The 23,818-nt window shown below is 36.6% G+C and overlaps 1 protein-coding gene across 5 annotated transcripts in view; it reads left to right on the forward strand.

Moving 5' to 3' along the window:
- The window catches only part of fam184b (family with sequence similarity 184 member B), an 85,312-nt gene that overhangs the window by 25,309 nt on the left and 36,185 nt on the right, over positions 1-23,818 (forward strand). For all 5 annotated transcript variants that reach the window (XM_061916286.1, XM_061916268.1, XM_061916294.1 and 2 more), the window contains exons 3-7: positions 6,125-6,718; positions 13,527-13,662; positions 15,631-15,779; positions 20,046-20,570; positions 23,246-23,353. In XM_061916286.1, the coding sequence (XP_061772270.1) occupies positions 6,125-6,718; positions 13,527-13,662; positions 15,631-15,779; positions 20,046-20,570; positions 23,246-23,353 (1,512 nt within the window). The remainder of the gene's footprint in view (positions 1-6,124; positions 6,719-13,526; positions 13,663-15,630; positions 15,780-20,045; positions 20,571-23,245; positions 23,354-23,818) is intronic.

Here is a 23,818-nt window from a genome sequence, read left to right on the forward strand (position 1 = left end):
TCAATGCATTTTTTAACACTGAGCAGAGTTGAACTAAGTAACTTTTTCAACACTTAAAATAGGTGAAAACTACTCTAGGAGTTAAAAAATAATGTGTATAAAGAACAACACTGAACAGAGTTGAATTAAGTAACTTTTTCAACACTTAAAAAGAGTGAAAACTACTCTAGGAGTTAAAAAATAACGTGTATAAAGAACAACACTGAACAGAGTTGAATTAAGTAACTTTTTCAACTTAAAATAAGTGAAAATTGCTATAGGAGTTAAAAAAATAATGTGTATAAAGAACAACACTGAACAGAGTTGAATTAAGTAACTTTTTCAACACTTAAAATAGGTGAAAACTACTCTAGGAGTTAAAAAAAATAACGTATAAATAACAACACTGAACAGAGTTGAATTAAGTAACTTTTTCAACTTAAAATAAGTGAAAACTGCTATAGGAGTTAAAAAAATAATGTGTATAAATAACAACACTGAACAGAGTTGAATTAAGTAACTTTTTCAACACTTAAAATAGGTGAAAACTACTCTGGGAGTTAAAAATATTGTGCGTAAAAAAACTATCAATGCATTTTTTAACACTGAGCAGAGTTGAACTAAGTAACTTTTTCAACACTTAAAATAGGTGACACTATACTGGGAGTTAAAAAACAATGTGTATAAAAAACAACACTATCAGTAAATTCTTTCAACACTGAACAGAGTTGAACTAACTAACTTTTTCAACACTTAAAATAGGTGAAAACTACTCTAGGAGTTAAAAAATAATGTGTATAAAGAACAACACTGAACAGAGTTGAATTAAGTAACTTTTTCAACACTTAAAATAGGTGACAGTACTCTAGCAGTTAAAATAGGTGAAAACTACTCCGGGAGTTAAAAATATTGTGCGTAAAAAAAACTATCAATGCATTTTTTAACACTAAACAGAGTTGAACTAAGTCACTTTTTCAACACTTAAAATAGGTGACACTATACTGGGAGTTAAAAAAATAATGTGTATAAAAAACAACACTATCAGTAAATTCTTTCAACACTGAACAGAGTTGAACTAACTAACTTGTTCAACACTTAAAATACGTGAAAAGTACTCTAGGAGTTAAAAAATAACGTGTATAAAGAACAACACTGAACGGAGTGGAATTAAGTAACTTTTTCAACACTTAAAATAGGTGAAAACTACTCTAGGAGTTTAAAAAAATAAAGTGTATAAAGAAGAACAATATCAGTGGGTTTGTTTTTTAACACTGACCAGAGTTGATCTAAGTAACTTTTCCAACACTTAAAATAGGTGACACTATACTGGGAGTTAAAAAATAATGTGTATAAAAAACAACACTATCAGTAAATTCTTTCAACACTGAACAGAGTTGAACTAACTAACTTGTTCAACACTTAAAATAGGTGAAAACTACTCTGGGAGTTAAAAAAAATAACGTGTATAAATAACAACACTGAACAGAGTTGAATTAAGTAACTTTTTCAACTTAAAATAAGTGAAAACTGCTATAGGAGTTAAAAAAATAATGTGTATAAATAACAACACTGAACAGAGTTGAATTAAGTAACTTTTTCAACACTTAAAATAGGTGAAAACTACTCTGGGAGTTAAAAATATTGTGCGTAAAAAAAACTATCAATGCATTTTTTAACACTGAGCAGAGTTGAACTAAGTAACTTTTTCAACACTTAAAATAGGTGACACTATACTGGGAGTTAAAAAATAATGTGTATAAAAAACAACACTATCAGTAAATTCTTTCAACACTGAACAGAGTTGAACTAACTAACTTTTTCAACACTTAAAATAGGTGAAAACTACTCTAGGAGTTAAAAAAAATAACGTATAAATAACAACACTGAACAGAGTTGAATTAAGTAACTTTTTCAACTTAAAATAAGTGAAAACTGCTATAGGAGTTAAAAAAATAATGTGTATAAATAACAACACTGAACAGAGTTGAATTAAGTAACTTTTTCAACACTTAAAATAGGTGAAAACTACTCTGGGAGTTAAAAATATTGTGCGTAAAAAAACTATCAATGCATTTTTTAACACTGAGCAGAGTTGAACTAAGTAACTTTTTCAACACTTAAAATAGGTGACACTATACTGGGAGTTAAAAAACAATGTGTATAAAAAACAACACTATCAGTAAATTCTTTCAACACTGAACAGAGTTGAACTAACTAACTTTTTCAACACTTAAAATAGGTGAAAACTACTCTAGGAGTTAAAAAATAATGTGTATAAAGAACAACACTGAACAGAGTTGAATTAAGTAACTTTTTCAACACTTAAAATAGGTGACAGTACTCTAGCAGTTAAAATAGGTGAAAACTACTCCGGGAGTTAAAAATATTGTGCGTAAAAAAAACTATCAATGCATTTTTTAACACTAAACAGAGTTGAACTAAGTCACTTTTTCAACACTTAAAATAGGTGACACTATACTGGGAGTTAAAAAAATAATGTGTATAAAAAACAACACTATCAGTAAATTCTTTCAACACTGAACAGAGTTGAACTAACTAACTTGTTCAACACTTAAAATACGTGAAAAGTACTCTAGGAGTTAAAAAATAACGTGTATAAAGAACAACACTGAACGGAGTGGAATTAAGTAACTTTTTCAACACTTAAAATAGGTGAAAACTACTCTAGGAGTTTAAAAAAATAAAGTGTATAAAGAAGAACAATATCAGTGGGTTTGTTTTTTAACACTGACCAGAGTTGATCTAAGTAACTTTTCCAACACTTAAAATAGGTGACACTATACTGGGAGTTAAAAAATAATGTGTATAAAAAACAACACTATCAGTAAATTCTTTCAACACTGAACAGAGTTGAACTAACTAACTTGTTCAACACTTAAAATAGGTGAAAACTACTCTGGGAGTTAAAAAAAATAACGTGTATAAATAACAACACTGAACAGAGTTGAATTAAGTAACTTTTTCAACTTAAAATAAGTGAAAACTGCTATAGGAGTTAAAAAAATAATGTGTATAAATAACAACACTGAACAGAGTTGAATTAAGTAACTTTTTCAACACTTAAAATAGGTGAAAACTACTCTGGGAGTTAAAAATATTGTGCGTAAAAAAAACTATCAATGCATTTTTTAACACTGAGCAGAGTTGAACTAAGTAACTTTTTCAACACTTAAAATAGGTGACACTATACTGGGAGTTAAAAAATAATGTGTATAAAAAACAACACTATCAGTAAATTCTTTCAACACTGAACAGAGTTGAACTAACTAACTTTTTCAACACTTAAAATAGGTGAAAACTACTCTAGGAGTTAAAAAATAATGTGTATAAAGAACAACACTGAACAGAGTTGAATTAAGTAACTTTTTCAACACTTAAAATAGGTGAAAACTACTCTAGGAGTTAAAAAAACCTAAGTGTATAAAGAAGAACAATATCAGTGGGTTCGCTTTTAACACTGACCAGAGTTGATCTAAGTAACTTTTTCAACACTTAAAATAGGTGACACTATACTGGGAGTTAAAAAATAATGTGTATAAAAAACAACACTATCAGTAAATTCTTTCAACACTGAACAGAGTTGAACTAACTAACTTGTTCAAGACTTAAAATAGGTGAAAACTACTCTAGGAGTTAAAAAAATAACGTGTATAAAGAACAACACTGAACAGAGTTGAATTAAGTAACTTTTTCAACACTTAAAATAGGTGAAAACTACTCTGGGAGTTAAAAAAAATAAAGTGTATAAAGAACAACACTGAACAGAGTTGAATTAAGTAACTTTTTCAACACTTAAAATAGGTGAAAACTACTCCGGGAGTTAAAAATATTGTGCGTAAAAAAAACTATCAATGCATTTTTTAACACCGAACAGAGTTGAACTAAGTAACTTTTTCAACACTTAAAATAGGTGAAAACTACTCTAGGAGTTAAAAAATAATGTGTATAAAGAACAACACTGAACAGAGTTGAATTAAGTAACTTTTCCAACACTTAAAATAGGTTAAAACTACTCTAGGAGTTAAAAAATAATGTGTATAAAGAACAACACTGAACAAAGTTGAATTAAGTAACTTTTTCAACACTTAAAATAGGTGAAAACTACTCTGGGAGTTAAAAAAAATAAAGTGTATAAAGAACAACACTGAACAGAGTTGAATTAAGTAACTTTTTCAACACTTAAAATAGGTGAAAACTACTCCGGGAGTTAAAAATATTGTGCGTAAAAAAAACTATCAATGCATTTTTTAACACTGAACAGAGTTGAACTAAGTAACTTTTTCAACACTTAAAATAGGTGAAAACTACTCTAGGAGTTAAAAAATAATGTGTATAAAGAACAACACTGAACAGAGTTGAATTAAGTAACTTTTCCAACACTTAAAATAGGTTAAAACTACTCTAGGAGTTAAAAAATAATGTGTATAAAGAACAACACTGAACAAAGTTGAATTAAGTAACTTTTTCAACACTTAAAATAAGTGAAAACTAATCTAGGAGTTAAAAAAACCTAAGTGTATAAAGAAGAACAATATCAGTGGGTTCGCTTTTAACACTGACCAGAGTTGATCTAAGTAACTTTTTCAACACTTAAAATAGGTGACACTATACTGGGAGTTAAAAAATAATGTGTATAAAAAAACCCACTATCAGTAAATTCTTTCAACACTGAACAGAGTTGAACTAACTAACTTGTTCAAGACTTAAAATAGGTGAAAACTACTCTAGGAGTTAAAAAAAAATAATGTGTATAAAGAACAACACTGAACAGAGTTGAATTAAGTAACTTTTTCAACACTTAAAATAGGTGAAAACTACTCTGGGAGTTAAAAAAAATAATGTGTATAAAGAACAACACTGAACAGAGTTGAATTAAGTAACTTTTTCAACTTAAAATAAGTGAAAACTGCTTTAGGAGTTAAAAAAATAATGTGTATAAAGAACAACACTGACCAGAGTTGATCTAAGTAACTTTTTCAACACTTAAAATAGGTGATACTATACTGGGAGTTAAAAAATAATGTGTATAAAAAACAACACTATCAGTAAATTCTTTCAACACTGAACAGAGTTGAACTAACTAACTTTTTCAACACTTAAAATAGGTGAAAACTACTCTGGGAGTTAAAAAAAATAACGTGTATAAAGAACAACACTGAACAGAGTTGAATTAAGTAACTTTTTCAACTTAAAATAAGTGAAAACTGCTTTAGGAGTTAAAAAAATAATGTGTATAAAGAACAACACTGAACAGAGTTGAATTAAGTAACTTTTTCAACACTTAAAATAGGTGAAAACTACTCTGGGAGTTAAAAAAAATAATGTGTATAAAGAACAACACTGAACAGAGTTGAATTAAGTAACTTTTTCAACTTAAAATAAGTGAAAACTGCTTTAGGAGTTAAAAAAATAATGTGTATAAAGAACAACACTGAACAGAGTTGATCTAAGTAACTTTTTCAACACTTAAAATAGGTGATACTATACTGGGAGTTAAAAAAAATAACGTGTATAAAGAACAACACTGAACAGAGTTGAATTAAGTGACTTTTTCAACACTTAAAATAGGTGAAAACTACTCCGGGAGATAAAAATATTGTGCTTAAAAAAAACTATCAATGCATTTTTTAACACTAAACAGAGTTGAATTAAGTAACTTTTTCAACATTTAAAATAGGTGAAAACTACTCTAGGAGTTAAAAAATAATGTGTATAAAGAACAACACTGAACAGAGTTGAACTAATTAACTTGTTCAACACTTAAAATAGGTGAAAACTACTCTAGGAGTTAAAAAATAACGTGTATAAAGAACAACACTGAACAGAGTTGAATTAAGTAACTTTTTCAACACTTAAAATAGGTGAAAACTACTCTGGGAGTTAAAAAAAATAACGTGTATAAAGAACAACACTGAACAGAGTTGAATTAAGTAACTTTTCCAACACTTAAAATAGGTTAAAACTACTCTAGGAGTTAAAAAATAACGTGTATAAAGAACAACACTGAACAGAGTTGAATTAAGTAACTTCTCCAACACTTAAAATAGGTGAAAACTACTCTAGCAGTTAAAAAGAATGTGTACAAGAATAATAATGGTGTTTTTACCCCTGGCGGTGCGTTCAGGTACAAGCGGACTTTGAGTGCTTCCGCCTGCATTCAGAGGAGCGAGAGCGGGAGACGGAAGGCGAGCTGAGAAGAGATTTTGAGAAGAGGCTCCAGGCTGCGGAGGAGGAGCTCCAGCAGGCCAGGTCCTCCATCAGCGAGGCGCAGCAGGAGAACCAGAGACTGAACCGAGAGCTGAAAGAGGCCAGGGAGACCATTCGAGAGCTGAGTGATGGATGCCAGAGGAGAGATGGAGGCCAGGTGGAGCAGGAGGAGCAGGAGGTGGAGTGCAGGATGAAGGCACTCCTGGAGGAGGTGGACACCCTGAAGCAGGAGAGGCAGCGGGCGCAGGAGGAGAACAGGAGAGGTGCGCAGGAGGAGAAGGAGCGCTGGGAGCAGAAGCTGCAGGAGGAGAAGGAGGAGGTGAGGAAGAAGATGGAGGCTGAGCGGCGTGAGGAGCAGCGCAGGTGGGAGGAGAAGGAGGAGGAGGAGAAGAAAGGCCTGCACAGCGCTCTGAGAGAGAGAGTCAAGAGAGCCGAGGCCGAAGCCGAGAATCACCTGGAGAAGATGGCCAACAACACCCGCAACACCCTCAAACTGCAGGAGCGCATACAGGTGATCATATACTGTACTTACTGTACTTACATACTCTACTGTACACCCTCAAACTGCAGGAGCGCATACAGGTGATCATATACTGTACTTACTGTACTTACATACTCTACTGTACACCCTCAAACTGCAGGAGCGCATATAGGTGATCATATACTGTACTTACATACTCTACTGTACACCCTCAAACTGCAGGAGCGCATACAGGTGATCATATACTGTACTTACTGTACTTACATACTCTACTGTACACCCTCAAACTGCAGGAGCGCATACAGGTGATCATATACTGTACTTACTGTACTTACATACTCTACTGTACACCCTCAAACTGCAGGAGCGCATACAGGTGATCATATACTGTACTTACATACTCTACTGTACACCCTCAAACTGCAGGAGCGCATACAGGTGATCATCTCCTGTACTTACTGTACTTACATACTCTACTGTACACCCTCAAACTGCAGGAGCGCATACAGGTGATCATATACTGTACTTACTGTACTTACATACTCTACTGTACACCCTCAAACTGCAGGAGCGCATACAGGTGATCATATACTGTACTTACATACTCTACTGTACACCCTCAAACTGCAGGAGCGCATACAGGTGATCATATACTGTACTTACTGTACTTACATACTCTACTGTACACCCTCAAACTGCAGGAGCGCATACAGGTGATCATATACTGTACTTACATACTCTACTGTACACCCTCAAACTGCAGGAGCGCATACAGGTGATCATATACTGTACTTACTGTACTTACATACTACACTGTACACTCTCAAAATGCAGGAGCACATACAGGTGATCATATACTGTACTTACATACTCTACTGTACACCCTCAAACTGCAGGAGTGCATACAGGTGATCGTATACTGTACTTACATATTACACTGTACACCCTCAAACTGCAGGAGTGCATACAGGTGATCATATACTGCACTTACTGTACACCCTCAAACTGCATGAGCGAATACAGGTGATCATATACTGTACTTACTGTACTTACATACTCTACTGTACACCCTCAAACTGCAGGAGCGCATACAGGTGATCATATACTGTACTTACTGTACACTCTACTGTACACCTTCAAACTGCAGGAGCGCATACAGGTGATCATATACTGTACTTACTGTACACTCTACTGTACACCCTCAAACTGCAGGAGCGCATACAGGTGATCATCTCCTGTACTTACTGTACTTACATACTCTACTGTACACCCTCAAACTGCAGGAGCGCATACAGGTGATCATATACTGTACTTACTGTACTTACATACTGTACACCCTCAAACTGCAGGAGTGCATACAGGTGATCATATACTGTACTTACTGTACTTACATACTCTACTGTACACCCTCAAACTGCAGGAGCGCATACAGGTGATCATATACTGTACTTACTGTACTTACATACTCTACTGTACACCCTCAAACTGCAGGAGCGCATACAGGTGATCATATACTGTACTTACTGTACACTCTACTGTACACCCTCAAACTGCAGGAGCGCATACAGGTGAACATCTCCTGTACTTAGTGTATACTCCACTGTACACATGCACTCTATACATACTGTACTGTACACTTTCAAAATGCAGGAGGGCATACAGATGATCGTACTGTACTTACTGTATATTGTACAGTACACATGTACTCTATATATATACTCTACTGTACACTCTCAAACTGCAGGATCGCATACAGTCTAGTACCTGCACTCTTTTACTATGAAGCCACGCTGTTGTAACACCTGGCTTGGCGTCGTCTTGCTGAAATAAGCAGGGGCGTCCGTGATAACAACATATGTTGCTCCAAAAGCTGTTTGTACCTTTCAGCATTAATGGTGCCTTCACAGATGTGTAAGTTAGACACTTACTTGTGTTGTCGTCACTTACTTGTGTTGTCGTCACTTACTTGTGTTGTCGTCACTTAATTGTGTTGTCGTCACTTACTTGTGTTGTCGTCACTTACTTGTGTTGTCGTCACTTACTTGTGTTGTCGTCACTTACATGTGTTGTCGTCACTTACTTGTGTTGTCGTCACTTACTTGTGTTGTCGTCACTTACTTGTGTTGTCGTCACTTACTTGTGTTCGTCACTTGTGTTCTCGTCACTTACTTGTGTTGTCATCACTTGTGTTGTCGTCACTTACTTGTGTTGTCGTCACTTACTTGTGTTGTCATCACTTACTTGTGTTGTCATCACTTACTTGTGTTGTCGTCCTCCGTGGCCACACTTACTTGTGTTGTCATCACTTACTTGTGTTGTCGTCACTTACTTGTGTCGTCGTCCTCCGTGGCCACACTTACTTGTGTTGTCATCACTTACTTGTGTTGTCGTCACTTACTTGTGTTGTCATCACTTACTTGTGTTGTCGTCACTTACTTGTGTTGTCGTCCTCCGTGGCCACACTTACTTGTGTTGTCGTCACTTACTTGTGTTGTCGTCACTTACTTGTGTTGTCGTCACTTACTTGTGTTGTCGTCCTCCGTGGCCACACTTACTTGTGTTGTCGTCACTTGTGTTGTCGTCACTTGTGTTGTCGTCACTTACTTGTGTTGTCGTCACTTACTTGTGTTGTCGTCACTTACATGTGTTGTCGTCACTTGTGTTGTCGTCACTTACATGTGTTGTCGTCACTTACTTGTGTTGTCGTCACTTACTTGTGTTGTCGTCCTCCGTGGCCACACTTACTTGTGTTGTCGTCACTTGTGTTGTCGTCACTTACTTGTGTTGTCGTCACTTACTTGTGTTGTCGTCACTTACATGTGTTGTCGTCACTTGTGTTGTCGTCACTTACTTGTGTTGTCGTCCTCCGTGGCCACACTTACTTGTGTTGTCGTCACTTGTGTTGTTGTCACTTACTTGTGTTGTCGTCACTTACATGTGTTGTCGTCACTTGTGTTGTCATCACTTACTTGTGTTGTCGTCACTTACTTGTGTTGTCGTCACTTGTGTTGTCGTCACTTAGTTGTTTTGTCGTCACTTACTTGTGTTGTCGTCACTTACTTGTGTTGTCGTCACTTACTTGTGTTGTCGTCACTTGTGTTGTCGTCACTTACTTGTGTTGTCGTTACTTGTGTTGTCGTCACTTACTTGTGTTGTCGTCACTTGTGTTGTCATCACTTACTTGTGTTGTCGTCACTTGTGTTGTCGTCACTTACTTGTGTTGTCGTCACTTACTTGTGTTGTCGTCACTTACATGTGTTGTCGTCACTTACTTGTGTTGTCGTCCTCCGTGGCCACACTTACTTGTGTTGTCGTCACTTGTGTTGTCGTCACTTACTTGTGTTGTCGTCACTTACTTGTGTTGTCGTCACATGTGTTGTCGTCACTTACTTGTGTTGTCGTCACTTACTTGTGTTGTCGTCACTTGTGTTGTCGTCACTTACTTGTGTTGTCGTCACTTACTTGTGTTGTCGTCACTCACTTGTGTTGTCGTCACTTACTTGTGTTGTCGTCACATACTTGTGTTGTCGTCACTTGTGTTGTCGTCACTTGTGTTGTCGTCACTTACTTGTGTTGTCGTCACTTACTTGTGTTGTCGTCACTTACTTGTGTTGTCGTCACTTATATGTGTTGTCGTCACTTGTGTTGTCGTCACTTACTTGTGTTGTCGTCCTCCGTGGCCACACTTACTTGTGTTGTCGTCACTCACTTGTGTTGTCGTCACTCACTTGTGTTGTCGTCACTTACTTGTGTTGTCGTCACTTGTGTTGTCGTCACTTGTGTTGTCGTCACTTACTTGTGTTGTCGTCACTTACTTGTGTTGTCGTCACTTACTTGTGTTGTCGTCACTTACTTGTGTTGTCGTCACTTACATGTGTTGTCGTCACTTGTGTTGTCGTCACTTACTTGTGTTGTCGTCCTCCGTGGCCACACTTACTTGTGTTGTCATCACTTACTTGTGTTGTCGTCCTCCGTGGCCACACTTACTTGTGTTGTCGTCACTTACTTGTGTTGTCGTCACTTACTTGTGTTGTCGTCACTTACTTGTGTTGTCGTCACTTACTTGTGTTGTCATCACTTACTTGTGTTGTCGTCACTTACTTGTGTTGTCGTCACTTACTTGTGTTGTCGTCACTTACATGTGTTGTCGTCACTTGTGTTGTCGTCACATACTTGTGTTGTCGTCACTTACTTGTGTTGTTGTCACTTACTTGTGTTGTCGTCACTTACTTGTGTTGTCGTCACTTACTTGTGTTGTCGTCACTTACTTGTGTTGTCGTCACTTACATGTGTTGTCGTCACTTGTGTTGTCGTCACATACTTGTGTTGTCGTCACTTACTTGTGTTGTCGTCACTTACATGTGTTGTCGTCACTTGTGTTGTCGTCACTTACATGTGTTGTCGTCACTTGTGTTGTCGTCACATACTTGTGTTGTCGTCACTTACTTGTGTTGTCGTCACTTACATGTGTTGTCGTCACTTGTGTTGTCGTCACTTACATGTGTTGTCGTCACTTGTGTTGTCGTCACTTACTTGTGTTGTCGTCACTTACTTGTGTTGTCGTCACTTACTTGTGTTGTCGTCACTTACTTGTGTTGTCGTCACTTACTTGTGTTGTCATCACTTACATGTGTTGTCGTCACTTACTTGTGTTGTCGTCACTTACATGTGTTGTCGTCACTTACATGTGTTGTCGTCACTTACTTGTGTTGTCGTCCTCCGTGGCCACACTTACTTGTGTTGTCGTCACTTGTGTTGTCGTCACTTACTTGTGTTGTCGTCACTTACTTGTGTTGTCGTCACATGTGTTGTCGTCACTTACTTGTGTTGTCGTCACTTACTTGTGTTGTCGTCACTTACTTGTGTTGTCGTCACTTGTGTTGTCGTCACTTACTTGTGTTGTCGTCACTTACTTGTGTTGTCGTCACTCACTTGTGTTGTCGTCACTTACTTGTGTTGTCGTCACATACTTGTGTTGTCGTCACTTGTGTTGTCGTCACTTGTGTTGTCGTCACTTACTTGTGTTGTCGTCACTTACTTGTGTTGTCGTCACTTACTTGTGTTGTCGTCACTTACATGTGTTGTCGTCACTTGTGTTGTCGTCACTTACTTGTGTTGTCGTCCTCCGTGGCCACACTTACTTGTGTTGTCGTCACTCACTTGTGTTGTCGTCACTTACTTGTGTTGTCGTCACTTGTGTTGTCGTCACTTGTGTTGTCGTCACTTACTTGTGTTGTCGTCACTTACTTGTGTTGTCGTTACTTACTTGTGTTGTCGTCACTTACTTGTGTTGTCGTCACTTACTTGTGTTGTCGTCACTTACTTGTGTTGTCGTCACTTACATGTGTTGTCGTCACATACTTGTGTTGTCGTCACATACTTGTGTTGTCGTCACTTACTTGTGTTGTCGTCACTTACTTGTGTTGTCGTCACTTACTTGTGTTGTCGTCACTTGTGTTGTCGTCACTTACTTGTGTTGTCGTCACTTACTTGTGTTGTCGTCACTTACTTGTGTTGTCATCACTTACTTGTGTTGTCGTCACTTGTGTTGTCGTCACTTACTTGTGTTGTCGTCACTTACTTGTGTTGTCGTCACTTACATGTGTTGTCGTCACTTGTGTTGTCGTCACATACTTGTGTTGTCGTCACTTACTTGTGTTGTCGTCACTTACTTGTGTTGTCGTCAATTACTTGTGTTGTCGTCACTTACTTGTGTTGTCGTCACTTACATGTGTTGTCGTCACTTGTGTTGTCGTCACTTACTTGTGTTGTCGTCCTCCGTGGCCACACTTACTTGTGTTGTCATCACTTACTTGTGTTGTCGTCCTCCGTGGCCACACTTACTTGTGTTGTCGTCACTTACTTGTGTTGTCGTCACTTACTTGTGTTGTCATCACTTACTTGTGTTGTCGTCCTCCGTGGCCACACTTACTTGTGTTGTCGTCACTTGTGTTGTCGTCACTTACTTGTGTTGTCGTCACTTACTTGTGTTGTCGTCACTTACTTGTGTTGTCGTCACTTACTTGTGTTGTCGTCACTTACTTGTGTTGTCGTCACTTACTTGTGTTGTCGTCACTTACTTGTGTTGTCATCACTTACTTGTGTTGTCGTCCTCCGTGGCCACACTTACTTGTGTTGTCGTCACTTGTGTTGTCGTCACTTACTTGTGTTGTCGTCACTTACTTGTGTTGTCGTCACTTACTTGTGTTGTCGTCACTTACATGTGTTGTCGTCACTTACATGTGTTGTCGTCACTTGTGTTGTCGTCACATACTTGTGTTGTCGTCACTTACTTGTGTTGTCGTCACTTACTTGTGTTGTCATCACTTACTTGTGTTGTCGTCACTTACTTGTGTTGTCGTCACTTACTTGTGTTGTCGTCACTTACTTGTGTTGTCGTCACTTACTTGTGTTGTCGTCCTCCGTGGCCACACTTACTTGTGTTGTCGTCACTTGTGTTGTCGTCACTTGTGTTGTCGTCACTTACTTGTGTTGTCGTCACTTACTTGTGTTGTCGTCACTTACATGTGTTGTCGTCACTTACTTGTGTTGTCGTCCTCCGTGGCCACACTTACTTGTGTTGTCGTCACTTGTGTTGTTGTCACTTACTTGTGTTGTCGTCACTTACTTGTGTTGTCGTCACTTACATGTGTTGTCGTCACTTGTGTTGTCGTCACTTACTTGTGTTGTCGTCACTTACTTGTGTTGTCGTCACTTACTTGTGTTGTCGTCACTTACTTGTGTTGTCGTCACTTACTTGTGTTGTCGTCACTTACTTGTGTTGTCGTCACTTACTTGTGTTGTCATCACTTACTTGTGTTGTCGTCCTCCCTCCCAGAACCTGGAGGAGGAGCTGGAGCTGGACAGGAAGCGGGTGTCGGAGGCGGAGGGCGTGGCCAAGCGGGCGGAGGAGGAGCTGGCGGTGGCCAAAGAGCGGCTGCTGCTGCAAGAAGACGAGCTGCAGACGAGAGCAGGTGTTTATTCCGCACTCGGGCCACACTTCTCAAAATCTTCAAAGAGGTGGACTCCTTTTAAATGTTGTCTGTCGGCAGAAATGAACACATTAAAAAAACTAAAATAATGATATTTGGTGACGGTCGAAGAGAAAGTCAGATACAAATACACAATATTGCCAAAAGTATTTGGCCAGCCATCCAGATGATGAGAATCAGGTGTCCTAATCACTTAGCCCAGTGTATCAAATCCAGCACTTAGGCATGGAGACTGTTTCTACAAACATTTGTGATTGAATAGGCCGCTTTCAGTGATTTCCAGCATGGAACTGTCACAGGATGCCACCTGTGCAACAAATCCAGTTGTGACATTTTCTCGCTCCTAAATATTCCAAAGTCAGCTTTATTGTAAAAAAAATAAGTTTTTTGGGAACAACAGCAACTCAGCCACCAAGTGGTAGGCCATGTAAACTGACAGAGAGGTCAGCACAGTGCAAAGACTTTCTGCACAGTCACTTGCTACACAGCTCCAAACGTCATGTGACCTTCCAATTAGCCCACCTACAGTACGCAGAGAGCTTCATGGAATGGTGTTCCATGGCCGAGCTGCTGCATCTAAGCCACACATCAGCAAGTCCAATACCACTGGACTCTAGTGGCCACTGTCTTTAAAGGGAAAATCACAAAATATGCTAAATTTCCCCCACATAAAATGTTCAACGCCTAAATGTAAAGATCAACTTGAAGTCTACACTTTTTAAAAATTAATTTTATGCACTCATTGTTAAACAAAATCCTATTATTTTATGAGAAATACTAAAATATGCAATATTTCCCCTGGAAAAATGTGTATTAATTGATGTGAAGTCAATGAAGCCTTAAATAGATCAATTAGTCATAACAACATTGATTTTGACAATTTTTTTTTTTTTTACCAATGATAATTTAAAAAAAAAAATGATTGGGGATCCAAACAGGAAAAAGTCATAAAAATGTTAAAAATAGGTCAAATAAACTGTTTTTTATGCTATGGCTATGAAAATATTTGATGTATAATTATATAAATTAAATTTGTGGAAGTTAATTTATCGCAGTCAAGTCAATCAACATCCATAATGAGGGGAGACTCTCACTCTCTACATATATATATATATGTGTATATATATATATATATATATATATATATATATATATATATATATACATATATATATATACATATATATATATATATATATATACATATACATACATATATATGTATGTATGTGTGGGAAAAATCACAAGACTACTTCATCTCTACAGAACTGTTTCATGAGGGGTTCCCTCAATCATCTACATATATATATATATATATATATATATATATATATATATATATATATAAACAGTATATATATATATATATATACACAGTATATATAAATAATATATACTGTATGTATATATATACACATATATATATATATATATATATACAGTATATGTATATATTTTGAGTTTCGGTTCTGAAAATGTTAAAAAAAAAAAAAATTTCAACGCTTAACTCAACATCAACTTCAGAAAGAAAATCCTTATTTTTTTTAAATAATAAAAAATATGCAATATTCCCCCCAAAAAATTTCCTAAGTGGAATATTTGATGTGAAGTAACTTAAGCCCTAAATATGTCAATAGTTCATAACAACATTAAATTTGATCCATAATTTTTGTTGAGTAATGCCAATTAAAAATAAAACTACACAAACATGTTTTTAAAATATGCAACACAAAATAATTCAATCTGTCAGTAATTCATGACAACATTGAGTTTGACTCATTATTATATTTTGAGCAATGAAGGTTTGAAATTATTGTTATTAGTCAACCTTGCAACTTTTTATCAATACTTTTGACTTGTTTGCTCTTTTAGTGCACAGTATTTTGAACCAGGTGTCATCAGCAAGTGTGTGTGTGTGTGTGTGTGTGTGTGTGTGTGTGTGTGTCTCAGAGGAAGTGCAGAGTGCAGGCTGCCAGGTGTGTGTGTGTGTCGACGTGGACGAGCTGAAGAACCAACTGAGTCGTTTGCAGAGCAGGAACCGAGAACTGGAACTGCAGAGCAGTGGCAGGAACAATGACCACGCCCGACAGATCCGCCAGGTCACACAAACATCTACTCTACTCTACTCACACCATGACACTAACATCTACTCACACCATGACACTAACATCTACTCACACCATGACACTAACATCTACTCACACCATGACACTAACATCTACTCACACCATGACACTAACATCTACTCACACCATGACACTAACATCTACTCACACCATGACACTGACATCTACTCACACCATGACACTAACATCTACTCACACCATGACACTAACATCTACTCACACCATGACACTAACATCTACTCACACCATGACACTAACATCTACTCACACCATGACACTAACATCTACTCACACCATGACACTAACATCTACTCACACCATGACACTGACATCTACTCACACCATGACACTAACATCTACTCACACCATGACACTAACATCTACTCACACCATGACACTAACATCTACTCACACCATGACACTAACATCTACTCACACCATGACACTAACATCTACTCACACCATGACACTAACATCTACTCACACCATGACACTAACATCTACTCACACCATGACACTAACATCTACTCACACCATGACACTAACATCTACTCACACCATGACACTAACATCTACTCACACCATGACACTAACATCTACTCACACCATGACACTGACATCTACTCACACCATGACACTAACATCTACTCACACCATGACACTAACATCTACTCACACCATGACACTAACATCTACTCACACCATGACACTGACATCTACTCACACCATGACACTGACATCTACTCACACCATGACACTGACATCTACTCACACCATGACACTGACATCTACTCACACCATGACACTAACATCTACTCACACCATGACACTGACATCTACTCACACCATGACACTGACATCTACTCACACCATGACACTAACATCTACTCACACCATGACACTAACATCTACTCACACCATGACACTAACATCTACTCACACCATGACACTAACATCTACTCACACCATGACACTGACATCTACTCACACCATGACACTGACATCTACTCACACCATGACACTGACATCTACTCACACCATGACACTAACATCTACTCACACCATGACACTAACATCTACTCACAACATGACACTAACATCTACTCACACCATGACACTAACATCTACTCACACCATGACACTGACATCTACTCACACCATGACACTAACATCTACTCACACCATGACACTGACATCTACTCACACCATGACACTAACATCTACTCACACCATGACACTGACATCTACTCACACCATGACACTGACATCTACTCACACCATGACACTAACATCTACTCACACCATGACACTAACATCTACTCACACCATGACACTAACATCTACTCACACCATGACACTGACATCTACTCACACCATGACACTAACATCTACTCACACCATGACACTGACATCTACTCACACCATGACACTGACATCTACTCACACCATGACACTAACATCTACTCACACCATGACACTGACATCTACTCACACCATGACACTAACATCTACTCACACCATGACACTAACATCTACTCACACCATGACACTAAAATCTACTCACACCATGACACTAACATCTACTCACACCATGACACTGACATTTACTCACACCATGACACTGACATCTACTCACACCATGACACTAACATCTACTCACACCATGACACTGACATCTACTCACACCATGACACTAACATCTACTCACACCATGACACTAACATCTACTCACACCATGACACTAACATCTACTCACACCATGACACTAACATCTACTCACACCATGACACTGACATCTACTCACACCATGACACTGACATCTACTCACACCATGACACTGACATCTACTCACACCATGACACTGACATCTACTCACACCATGACACTAACATCTACTCACAACATGACACTAACATCTACTCACACCATGACACTAACATCTACTCACACCATGACACTGACATCTACTCACACCATGACACTGACATCTACTCACACCATGACACTAACATCTACTCACACCATGACACTGACATCTACTCACACCATGACACTGACATCTACTCACACCATGACACTGACATCTACTCACACCATGACACTAACATCTACTCACACCATGACACTAACATCTACTCACACCATGACACTAACATCTACTCACACCATGACACTAACATCTACTCACACCATGACACTAACATCTACTCACACCATGACACTAACATCTACTCACACCATGACACTGACATCTACTCACACCATGACACTGACATCTACTCACACCATGACACTGACATCTACTCACACCATGACACTGACATCTACTCACACCATGACACTAACATCTACTCACACCATGACACTAACATCTACTCACACCATGACACTAACATCTACTCACACCATGACACTAACATCTACTCACACCATGACACTAACATCTACTCACACCATGACACTGACATCTACTCACACCATGACACTAACATCTACTCACACCATGACACTAACATCTACTCACACCATGACACTGACATCTACTCACACCATGACACTAACATCTACTCACACCATGACACTAACATCTACTCACACCATGACACTGACATCTACTCACACCATGACACTAACATCTACTCACACCATGACACTAACATCTACTCACACCATGACACTGACATCTACTCACACCATGACACTAACATCTACTCACACCATGACACTAACATCTACTCACACCATGACACTAACATCTACTCACACCATGACACTAACATCTACTCACACCATGACACTAACATCTATTCTACTGTACTCTACTCACACCATGACACTAACATCTACTCACACCATGACACTAACATCTACTCACACCATGACACTAACATTTACTCACACCATGACACTAACATTTACTCACACCATGACACTAACATCTACTCACACCATGACACTGACATCTACTCACACCATGACACTAACATCTACTCACACCATGACACTAACATCTACTCACACCAATTTTAAGTATGATTGTTATGATTTTAATTATAATTGTAGTTGGGATGATTTTAATTTGAAATTTGATTGTTGTTACGATTAATTATATGTGCATTATGATTGTTATGATTTTATTTTGGATTATTATTGTTCTGGTTTTAATTAGAATTATGATTGTTACAATAATTTGATTTATGATTGTTGTTATGATTTTAATTTTAATTATGCTTGTTATGATGATATTAATTTGAACTATGATTGTTGTTATGAGGATTTTAATTTTAGTTTTCATGATTTTAATCGGAATTTTTACTATTGTTACAATGATTTTAATTTGAATTATGATTTTTAAGATGGTTTTAATTGAAATTAGTAGTGTTATGTTGATTTAAACTTAATTAGGAATTGTTGTTACGATGATTTTATTTAAATTATTGTTTTTATGATGATTTTAATTTGAATTAAGAATTCCTTTTACAATGATTTGAATTTGAATAATGATTGTTATGATGATTTTAATTTGAATTATGATTGTTATTATAATTTGAATTATGATTGTTATAATTTTAATTATGATTGTTGTGACAATTTTAATCTGAATTATTATTGTGATGATGATTTTAGTTTTAATCATGAATTGTTACATTGATTTATGATTGTTATGGTTTTCATCTGAATCAAGAATTGTTGTTACAATGATTTTAATTTGAATTATGATCATTTTAAATAGAATTATGATTGTTATGATGATTTTAGTCTGAATTATGATTGTTATGAGGATTTGAATTATGACTGTTATAATTGTATTTTAATTATGAATGTTGTGAGGATTTTAATCTGAATTATTATTGTGATGATGATTTTAGTTTTAATTATGAATTGTTACATTGATTTTAGTTTGATTTATGATTGTTAGGGTTTTCATTTGAATTAAGAATTGTTGTTACAATGATTTTAATTTGAATTATGATTATGATCATTTTAATTAGAATTATGATTGTTATGATGATTTAATTTTTAATGACGAAATGTTACTATAAATTTAATTTGAATTATGATTACAATTATTTGAATTGGAACAAAGATTGTCGTTCTGATGATTTTCATCGGGATTCTGATCGTCGTGACTCTGATTTTATTGGGAATGAGGACTTAAGATGATTTTAAAGTGGGCGGAGGTGTTTAGGATGCACAGCACGTTGACCTTTGACCCCCACATTGCGTCCCCCCCCCCAGCACGCCGAGGCCCTGTCCAGCCAGCGCTCAGAGATGGTGCGAGCCCAGACCGAAGAGCTTCGCCGCATCCAGAAGCACGCGGACGAGGAGAGGGACAAACTGCAGCGAGAGCTGGAGCAGGAGCGAGAGAAGCTGCAGAAGGAGAGAGAGCAGGAGAAGAGCCACCTGGACAAGGAGAGGAACCGCCTGAGGAGGGAGAAGGAGGAGGAGAAGGAGGCGCTGAGGAAAGGAGCCGAGGAGGTGAGGGAGCACCTGAGGCGGGAGAAGGAGGAGGAGGCGGAGCTTCTGCGCAAGGAGCTGGAGGTGGAGCGCGTGCGGGTGCGAGCCCAGCTGGACAAGCGGCTGGAGCAGGTGGAGGTGCAGCTGGAGGAGGAGAGGAGGAGGCTGCTGGAGAAGGCGGAGGAGGACAGGAGGAGGCTGAAGGAGCAGGTGCGCAAGGCCATTGAGGAGGTGATGAGGAGGCACGCCGCCGAGATCAACAACACCCAGGAAGCTCTCAGCTCCGAGAAGAAGACCAACCAGGAGGTGGGTCCGGGATCTCGCCGTCGCCACCTTTCACTTTTTCACCTTTCACCTTTCACCTCACGTGGCAAAACCTGTGCTCTGCTCTGCTGGCGCTTGAAACTTCTCACACAGCTCCCTGACATTTTAGCTGACTCGGCACGCACTGTGAGATACAGGTGTGCAGTCTTTGGACACCTCACCATTCCATCCCGGTCCTGGTCCCGGTCCTGGGCCTGGGGACACCGGTCCATTCACACAACATAGGATTTTTGCTAAAATAATTGTCATGGAGCCTTGAAAAACATTACAACAGTGGTCCCCAACCACCGGGCCGCGGCCTGACCAATTGGTAAATTTTTTATTTTTTTTTATTTTTTATTTTTCTTGTGCGGCCCAGTACCAATCGGTCCGGGGACTGGTACCGGGCCGCACAAGAAATTAAAAAAAATAAATAAATAAATAAAATTTAAAAATAAATATTTGTTTTCATTTTTTTTTAAATTATTAAATCAACATAAAAAACTAAATATATACATTATATATCAATATAGATCAATACAGTCTGCAGGGATACAGTCCGTAAGCACACATGATTGTATTTCTTTATGAAAATGTTTTTTTAAATAAAATTTAAAAAAACAACCCCGGTTCGTGGGACTAATTTTCAGGCGCTGACCGGTCCGCAGCTACAAAAAGGTTGGCGACCACCGGGTTACAAGTCACAAAAGTTTGACATTTAGCGGAAAAAATTTGACAGTTTTTAAAAAATCTCCTTTTTTTTTACACTCTGTAAAAAAAATAATAATTAAATAATCACATTTGTAGGAAATTCACTGTTAGAAGTGAAACGTAATAATAATAATTCTGATAAAACTTGAAAAAAAAAGGTTATAAAAACTTCATTATCTAATAATGCAAGAAATATATTATCATTAATCCAACTTTTTGATTGTTAAAATAGAAATAAATGCTTTTAAACTGCTTTGACTTGTGATTTCAAAGCAAGTCTTTCATCAAATTGTACACTGTAAAAAAATAAATTTTACAGTAAGTAAATAAACAATGCAACGATAAACATTTGTCATTGTAACTGCTGTGTTTTTTTTGTTTTACTGTAAAACAACATAAAATCTTTAATTTTTAAGGTAAAAAATAAAAAACTGCATTTTTTAGGAAAATTCTGGCAACTGAGCCACCAGTTTTTTTACCTTAAAAACTGTAGATTTTATGTCGTTTTACTGTAAAAAACAAAACAAAAAACACGGCAGTTACAATGCCAACATTTTATCGTTGTAGTTTTTTTTACTTGCTGTAAAATCTATTTTTTACAGTGTACAAACTCTTCTACTTCAATCTCATTTTTAGCCAACCAAAACCAGAAATGTCAAAATTTTATAGTAAAATCTAAGATCATTTTTTTGTACAATTTGATTGACAACTTGCTTTGAATTCAGAAGTCAAGCAGGTAAGAAGTTTTTATTTCTATTTTAACAAAAACAAGTTTGATAGAAGATATGTTTATTGCATTATTTGATCATATTTAAGTTTTCTAACCTGTTTTTTTTAAGATGCATTACAACCATTTTTATTACATTTTACGGTAGCTTAGCTGCCAAAAATTTTACTCTAAAATGTATGTTGTTTTTTTTTTTACTGTAAATAGAAAACTGCATTTTTAAAGAAAATTCTGGCAACTGAGCTGCCAGTTGGGTTTTTTTACCTTAAAAACTGTAGATTTTATGATGTTTTACTAAAAAAAGAAACAAAAAAAAACGTTAGTTACAATGCCAAAATGTTATCATTGTACTGTTTTTTTAATTTACTGTAAAATGTTGTAAAATCTTTTTTTTTTTTTTTACAGTTTACAAACTCTTCTAGTAAAGATTTTGGCAACTAAGCTAACGCAAAATGTAATAAAAATGCACCTTAAAAAAAACAGGTGACAGGTTAGTAAACTTAAATATGATCTAATAATGTAATAAACATATCATTAATCAAACTTCTTTTTGTTAAAATATAAATAAAAACATCTTACCTGCTTGACTTATGATTTCAAAGCAACTTAGTCATTAAATTGTAAAAAAAGTATCATATTTTCAACTGTAAAATTGTGACATTTCTGGTTTTGCTTGGCTAAAAATGAGATTGAAGTAAAAGTTTGTACACTGTAAAAAAAATAGAGTTTATAGCATTTTACAGTAGTTTAAAAAAAACAGTACAACGATAACATTTTGGCATTGTAACTGCCATTTTTTTATTTTTTTTTACAGTAAAACAACATAAAATCTACAGTTTTTAAGGTAAAAAAAACTGTCAGCTCGGTTGCCACAATTTTCCTTAGAAATGCAGTTTTCTATTTACAGTAAAAAAAAACTAATTTTACAGTAAAAATGTTGGCAAATAAGCTACCGTTAAAAATGTAATAAAAATGATTGTAATGGACCTTAAAAAAACAGGATAGAAAACTAATAATGCAATAAACACATCATTAATCAAGCTTCTTTTTGTTAAAACAGAAATTAAAACTTCTTACCTGCTTGACTTATGATTTCAAAGCAATTTATCCATCAAATTGTAAAAAAAAAACTATCATAGATTTTACTGTAAAATTGTGACATTTCTGGTTTTGCTTGGCTAAAAATGAGATTGAAGTGGAAGAGTTTGAGTTTGAGCATTGTGGATGTTGTTGATGCCAGGTGTGTGCACACCTGGAAGAGGAGCGCAGAAGAAGCGGTGAGATCCAAGAGCGGCTGGACAGAGAGCGGGAACACTTCCACACCAAGATCAAAGATGCCAACAATGAGGTAAAGTGCAAACTGACTCTTCTACGCTACCTACATACATACATACATACATACATATATATATATATATATATATATATATATATATATATATATATATATATATATATATATATATATATATATATATATGTATTTTCTTTGACTACTAGTAATATCACTACTAGTCCAATAATTACCAGTACTAATGTTAGTGGTCCAATAATTAATAGTACTAATACTAGTAGTCCCATAATTACTAGTACTAATACTAGTAGTCACATGATTACTAGTACGATGACTAGTAGTACAATCATTACTAATACTAGAGTCCAATAATTACTATAACTAGTAGTCCAATAATTACTAGTACTAATGTTAGTAGTCCAATAATTACTATTGCTAATACTAGTAGTCTAATAATTACTAAAGATGTAAAAAATAATCACAAATACAAAACATTCTATACAAAAAACACAGTTAAAA

This window comes from Nerophis ophidion, linkage group LG01 (genome assembly GCF_033978795.1).
Source record: "Nerophis ophidion isolate RoL-2023_Sa linkage group LG01, RoL_Noph_v1.0, whole genome shotgun sequence".
Lineage (NCBI taxonomy): Eukaryota > Metazoa > Chordata > Actinopteri > Syngnathiformes > Syngnathidae > Nerophis > Nerophis ophidion.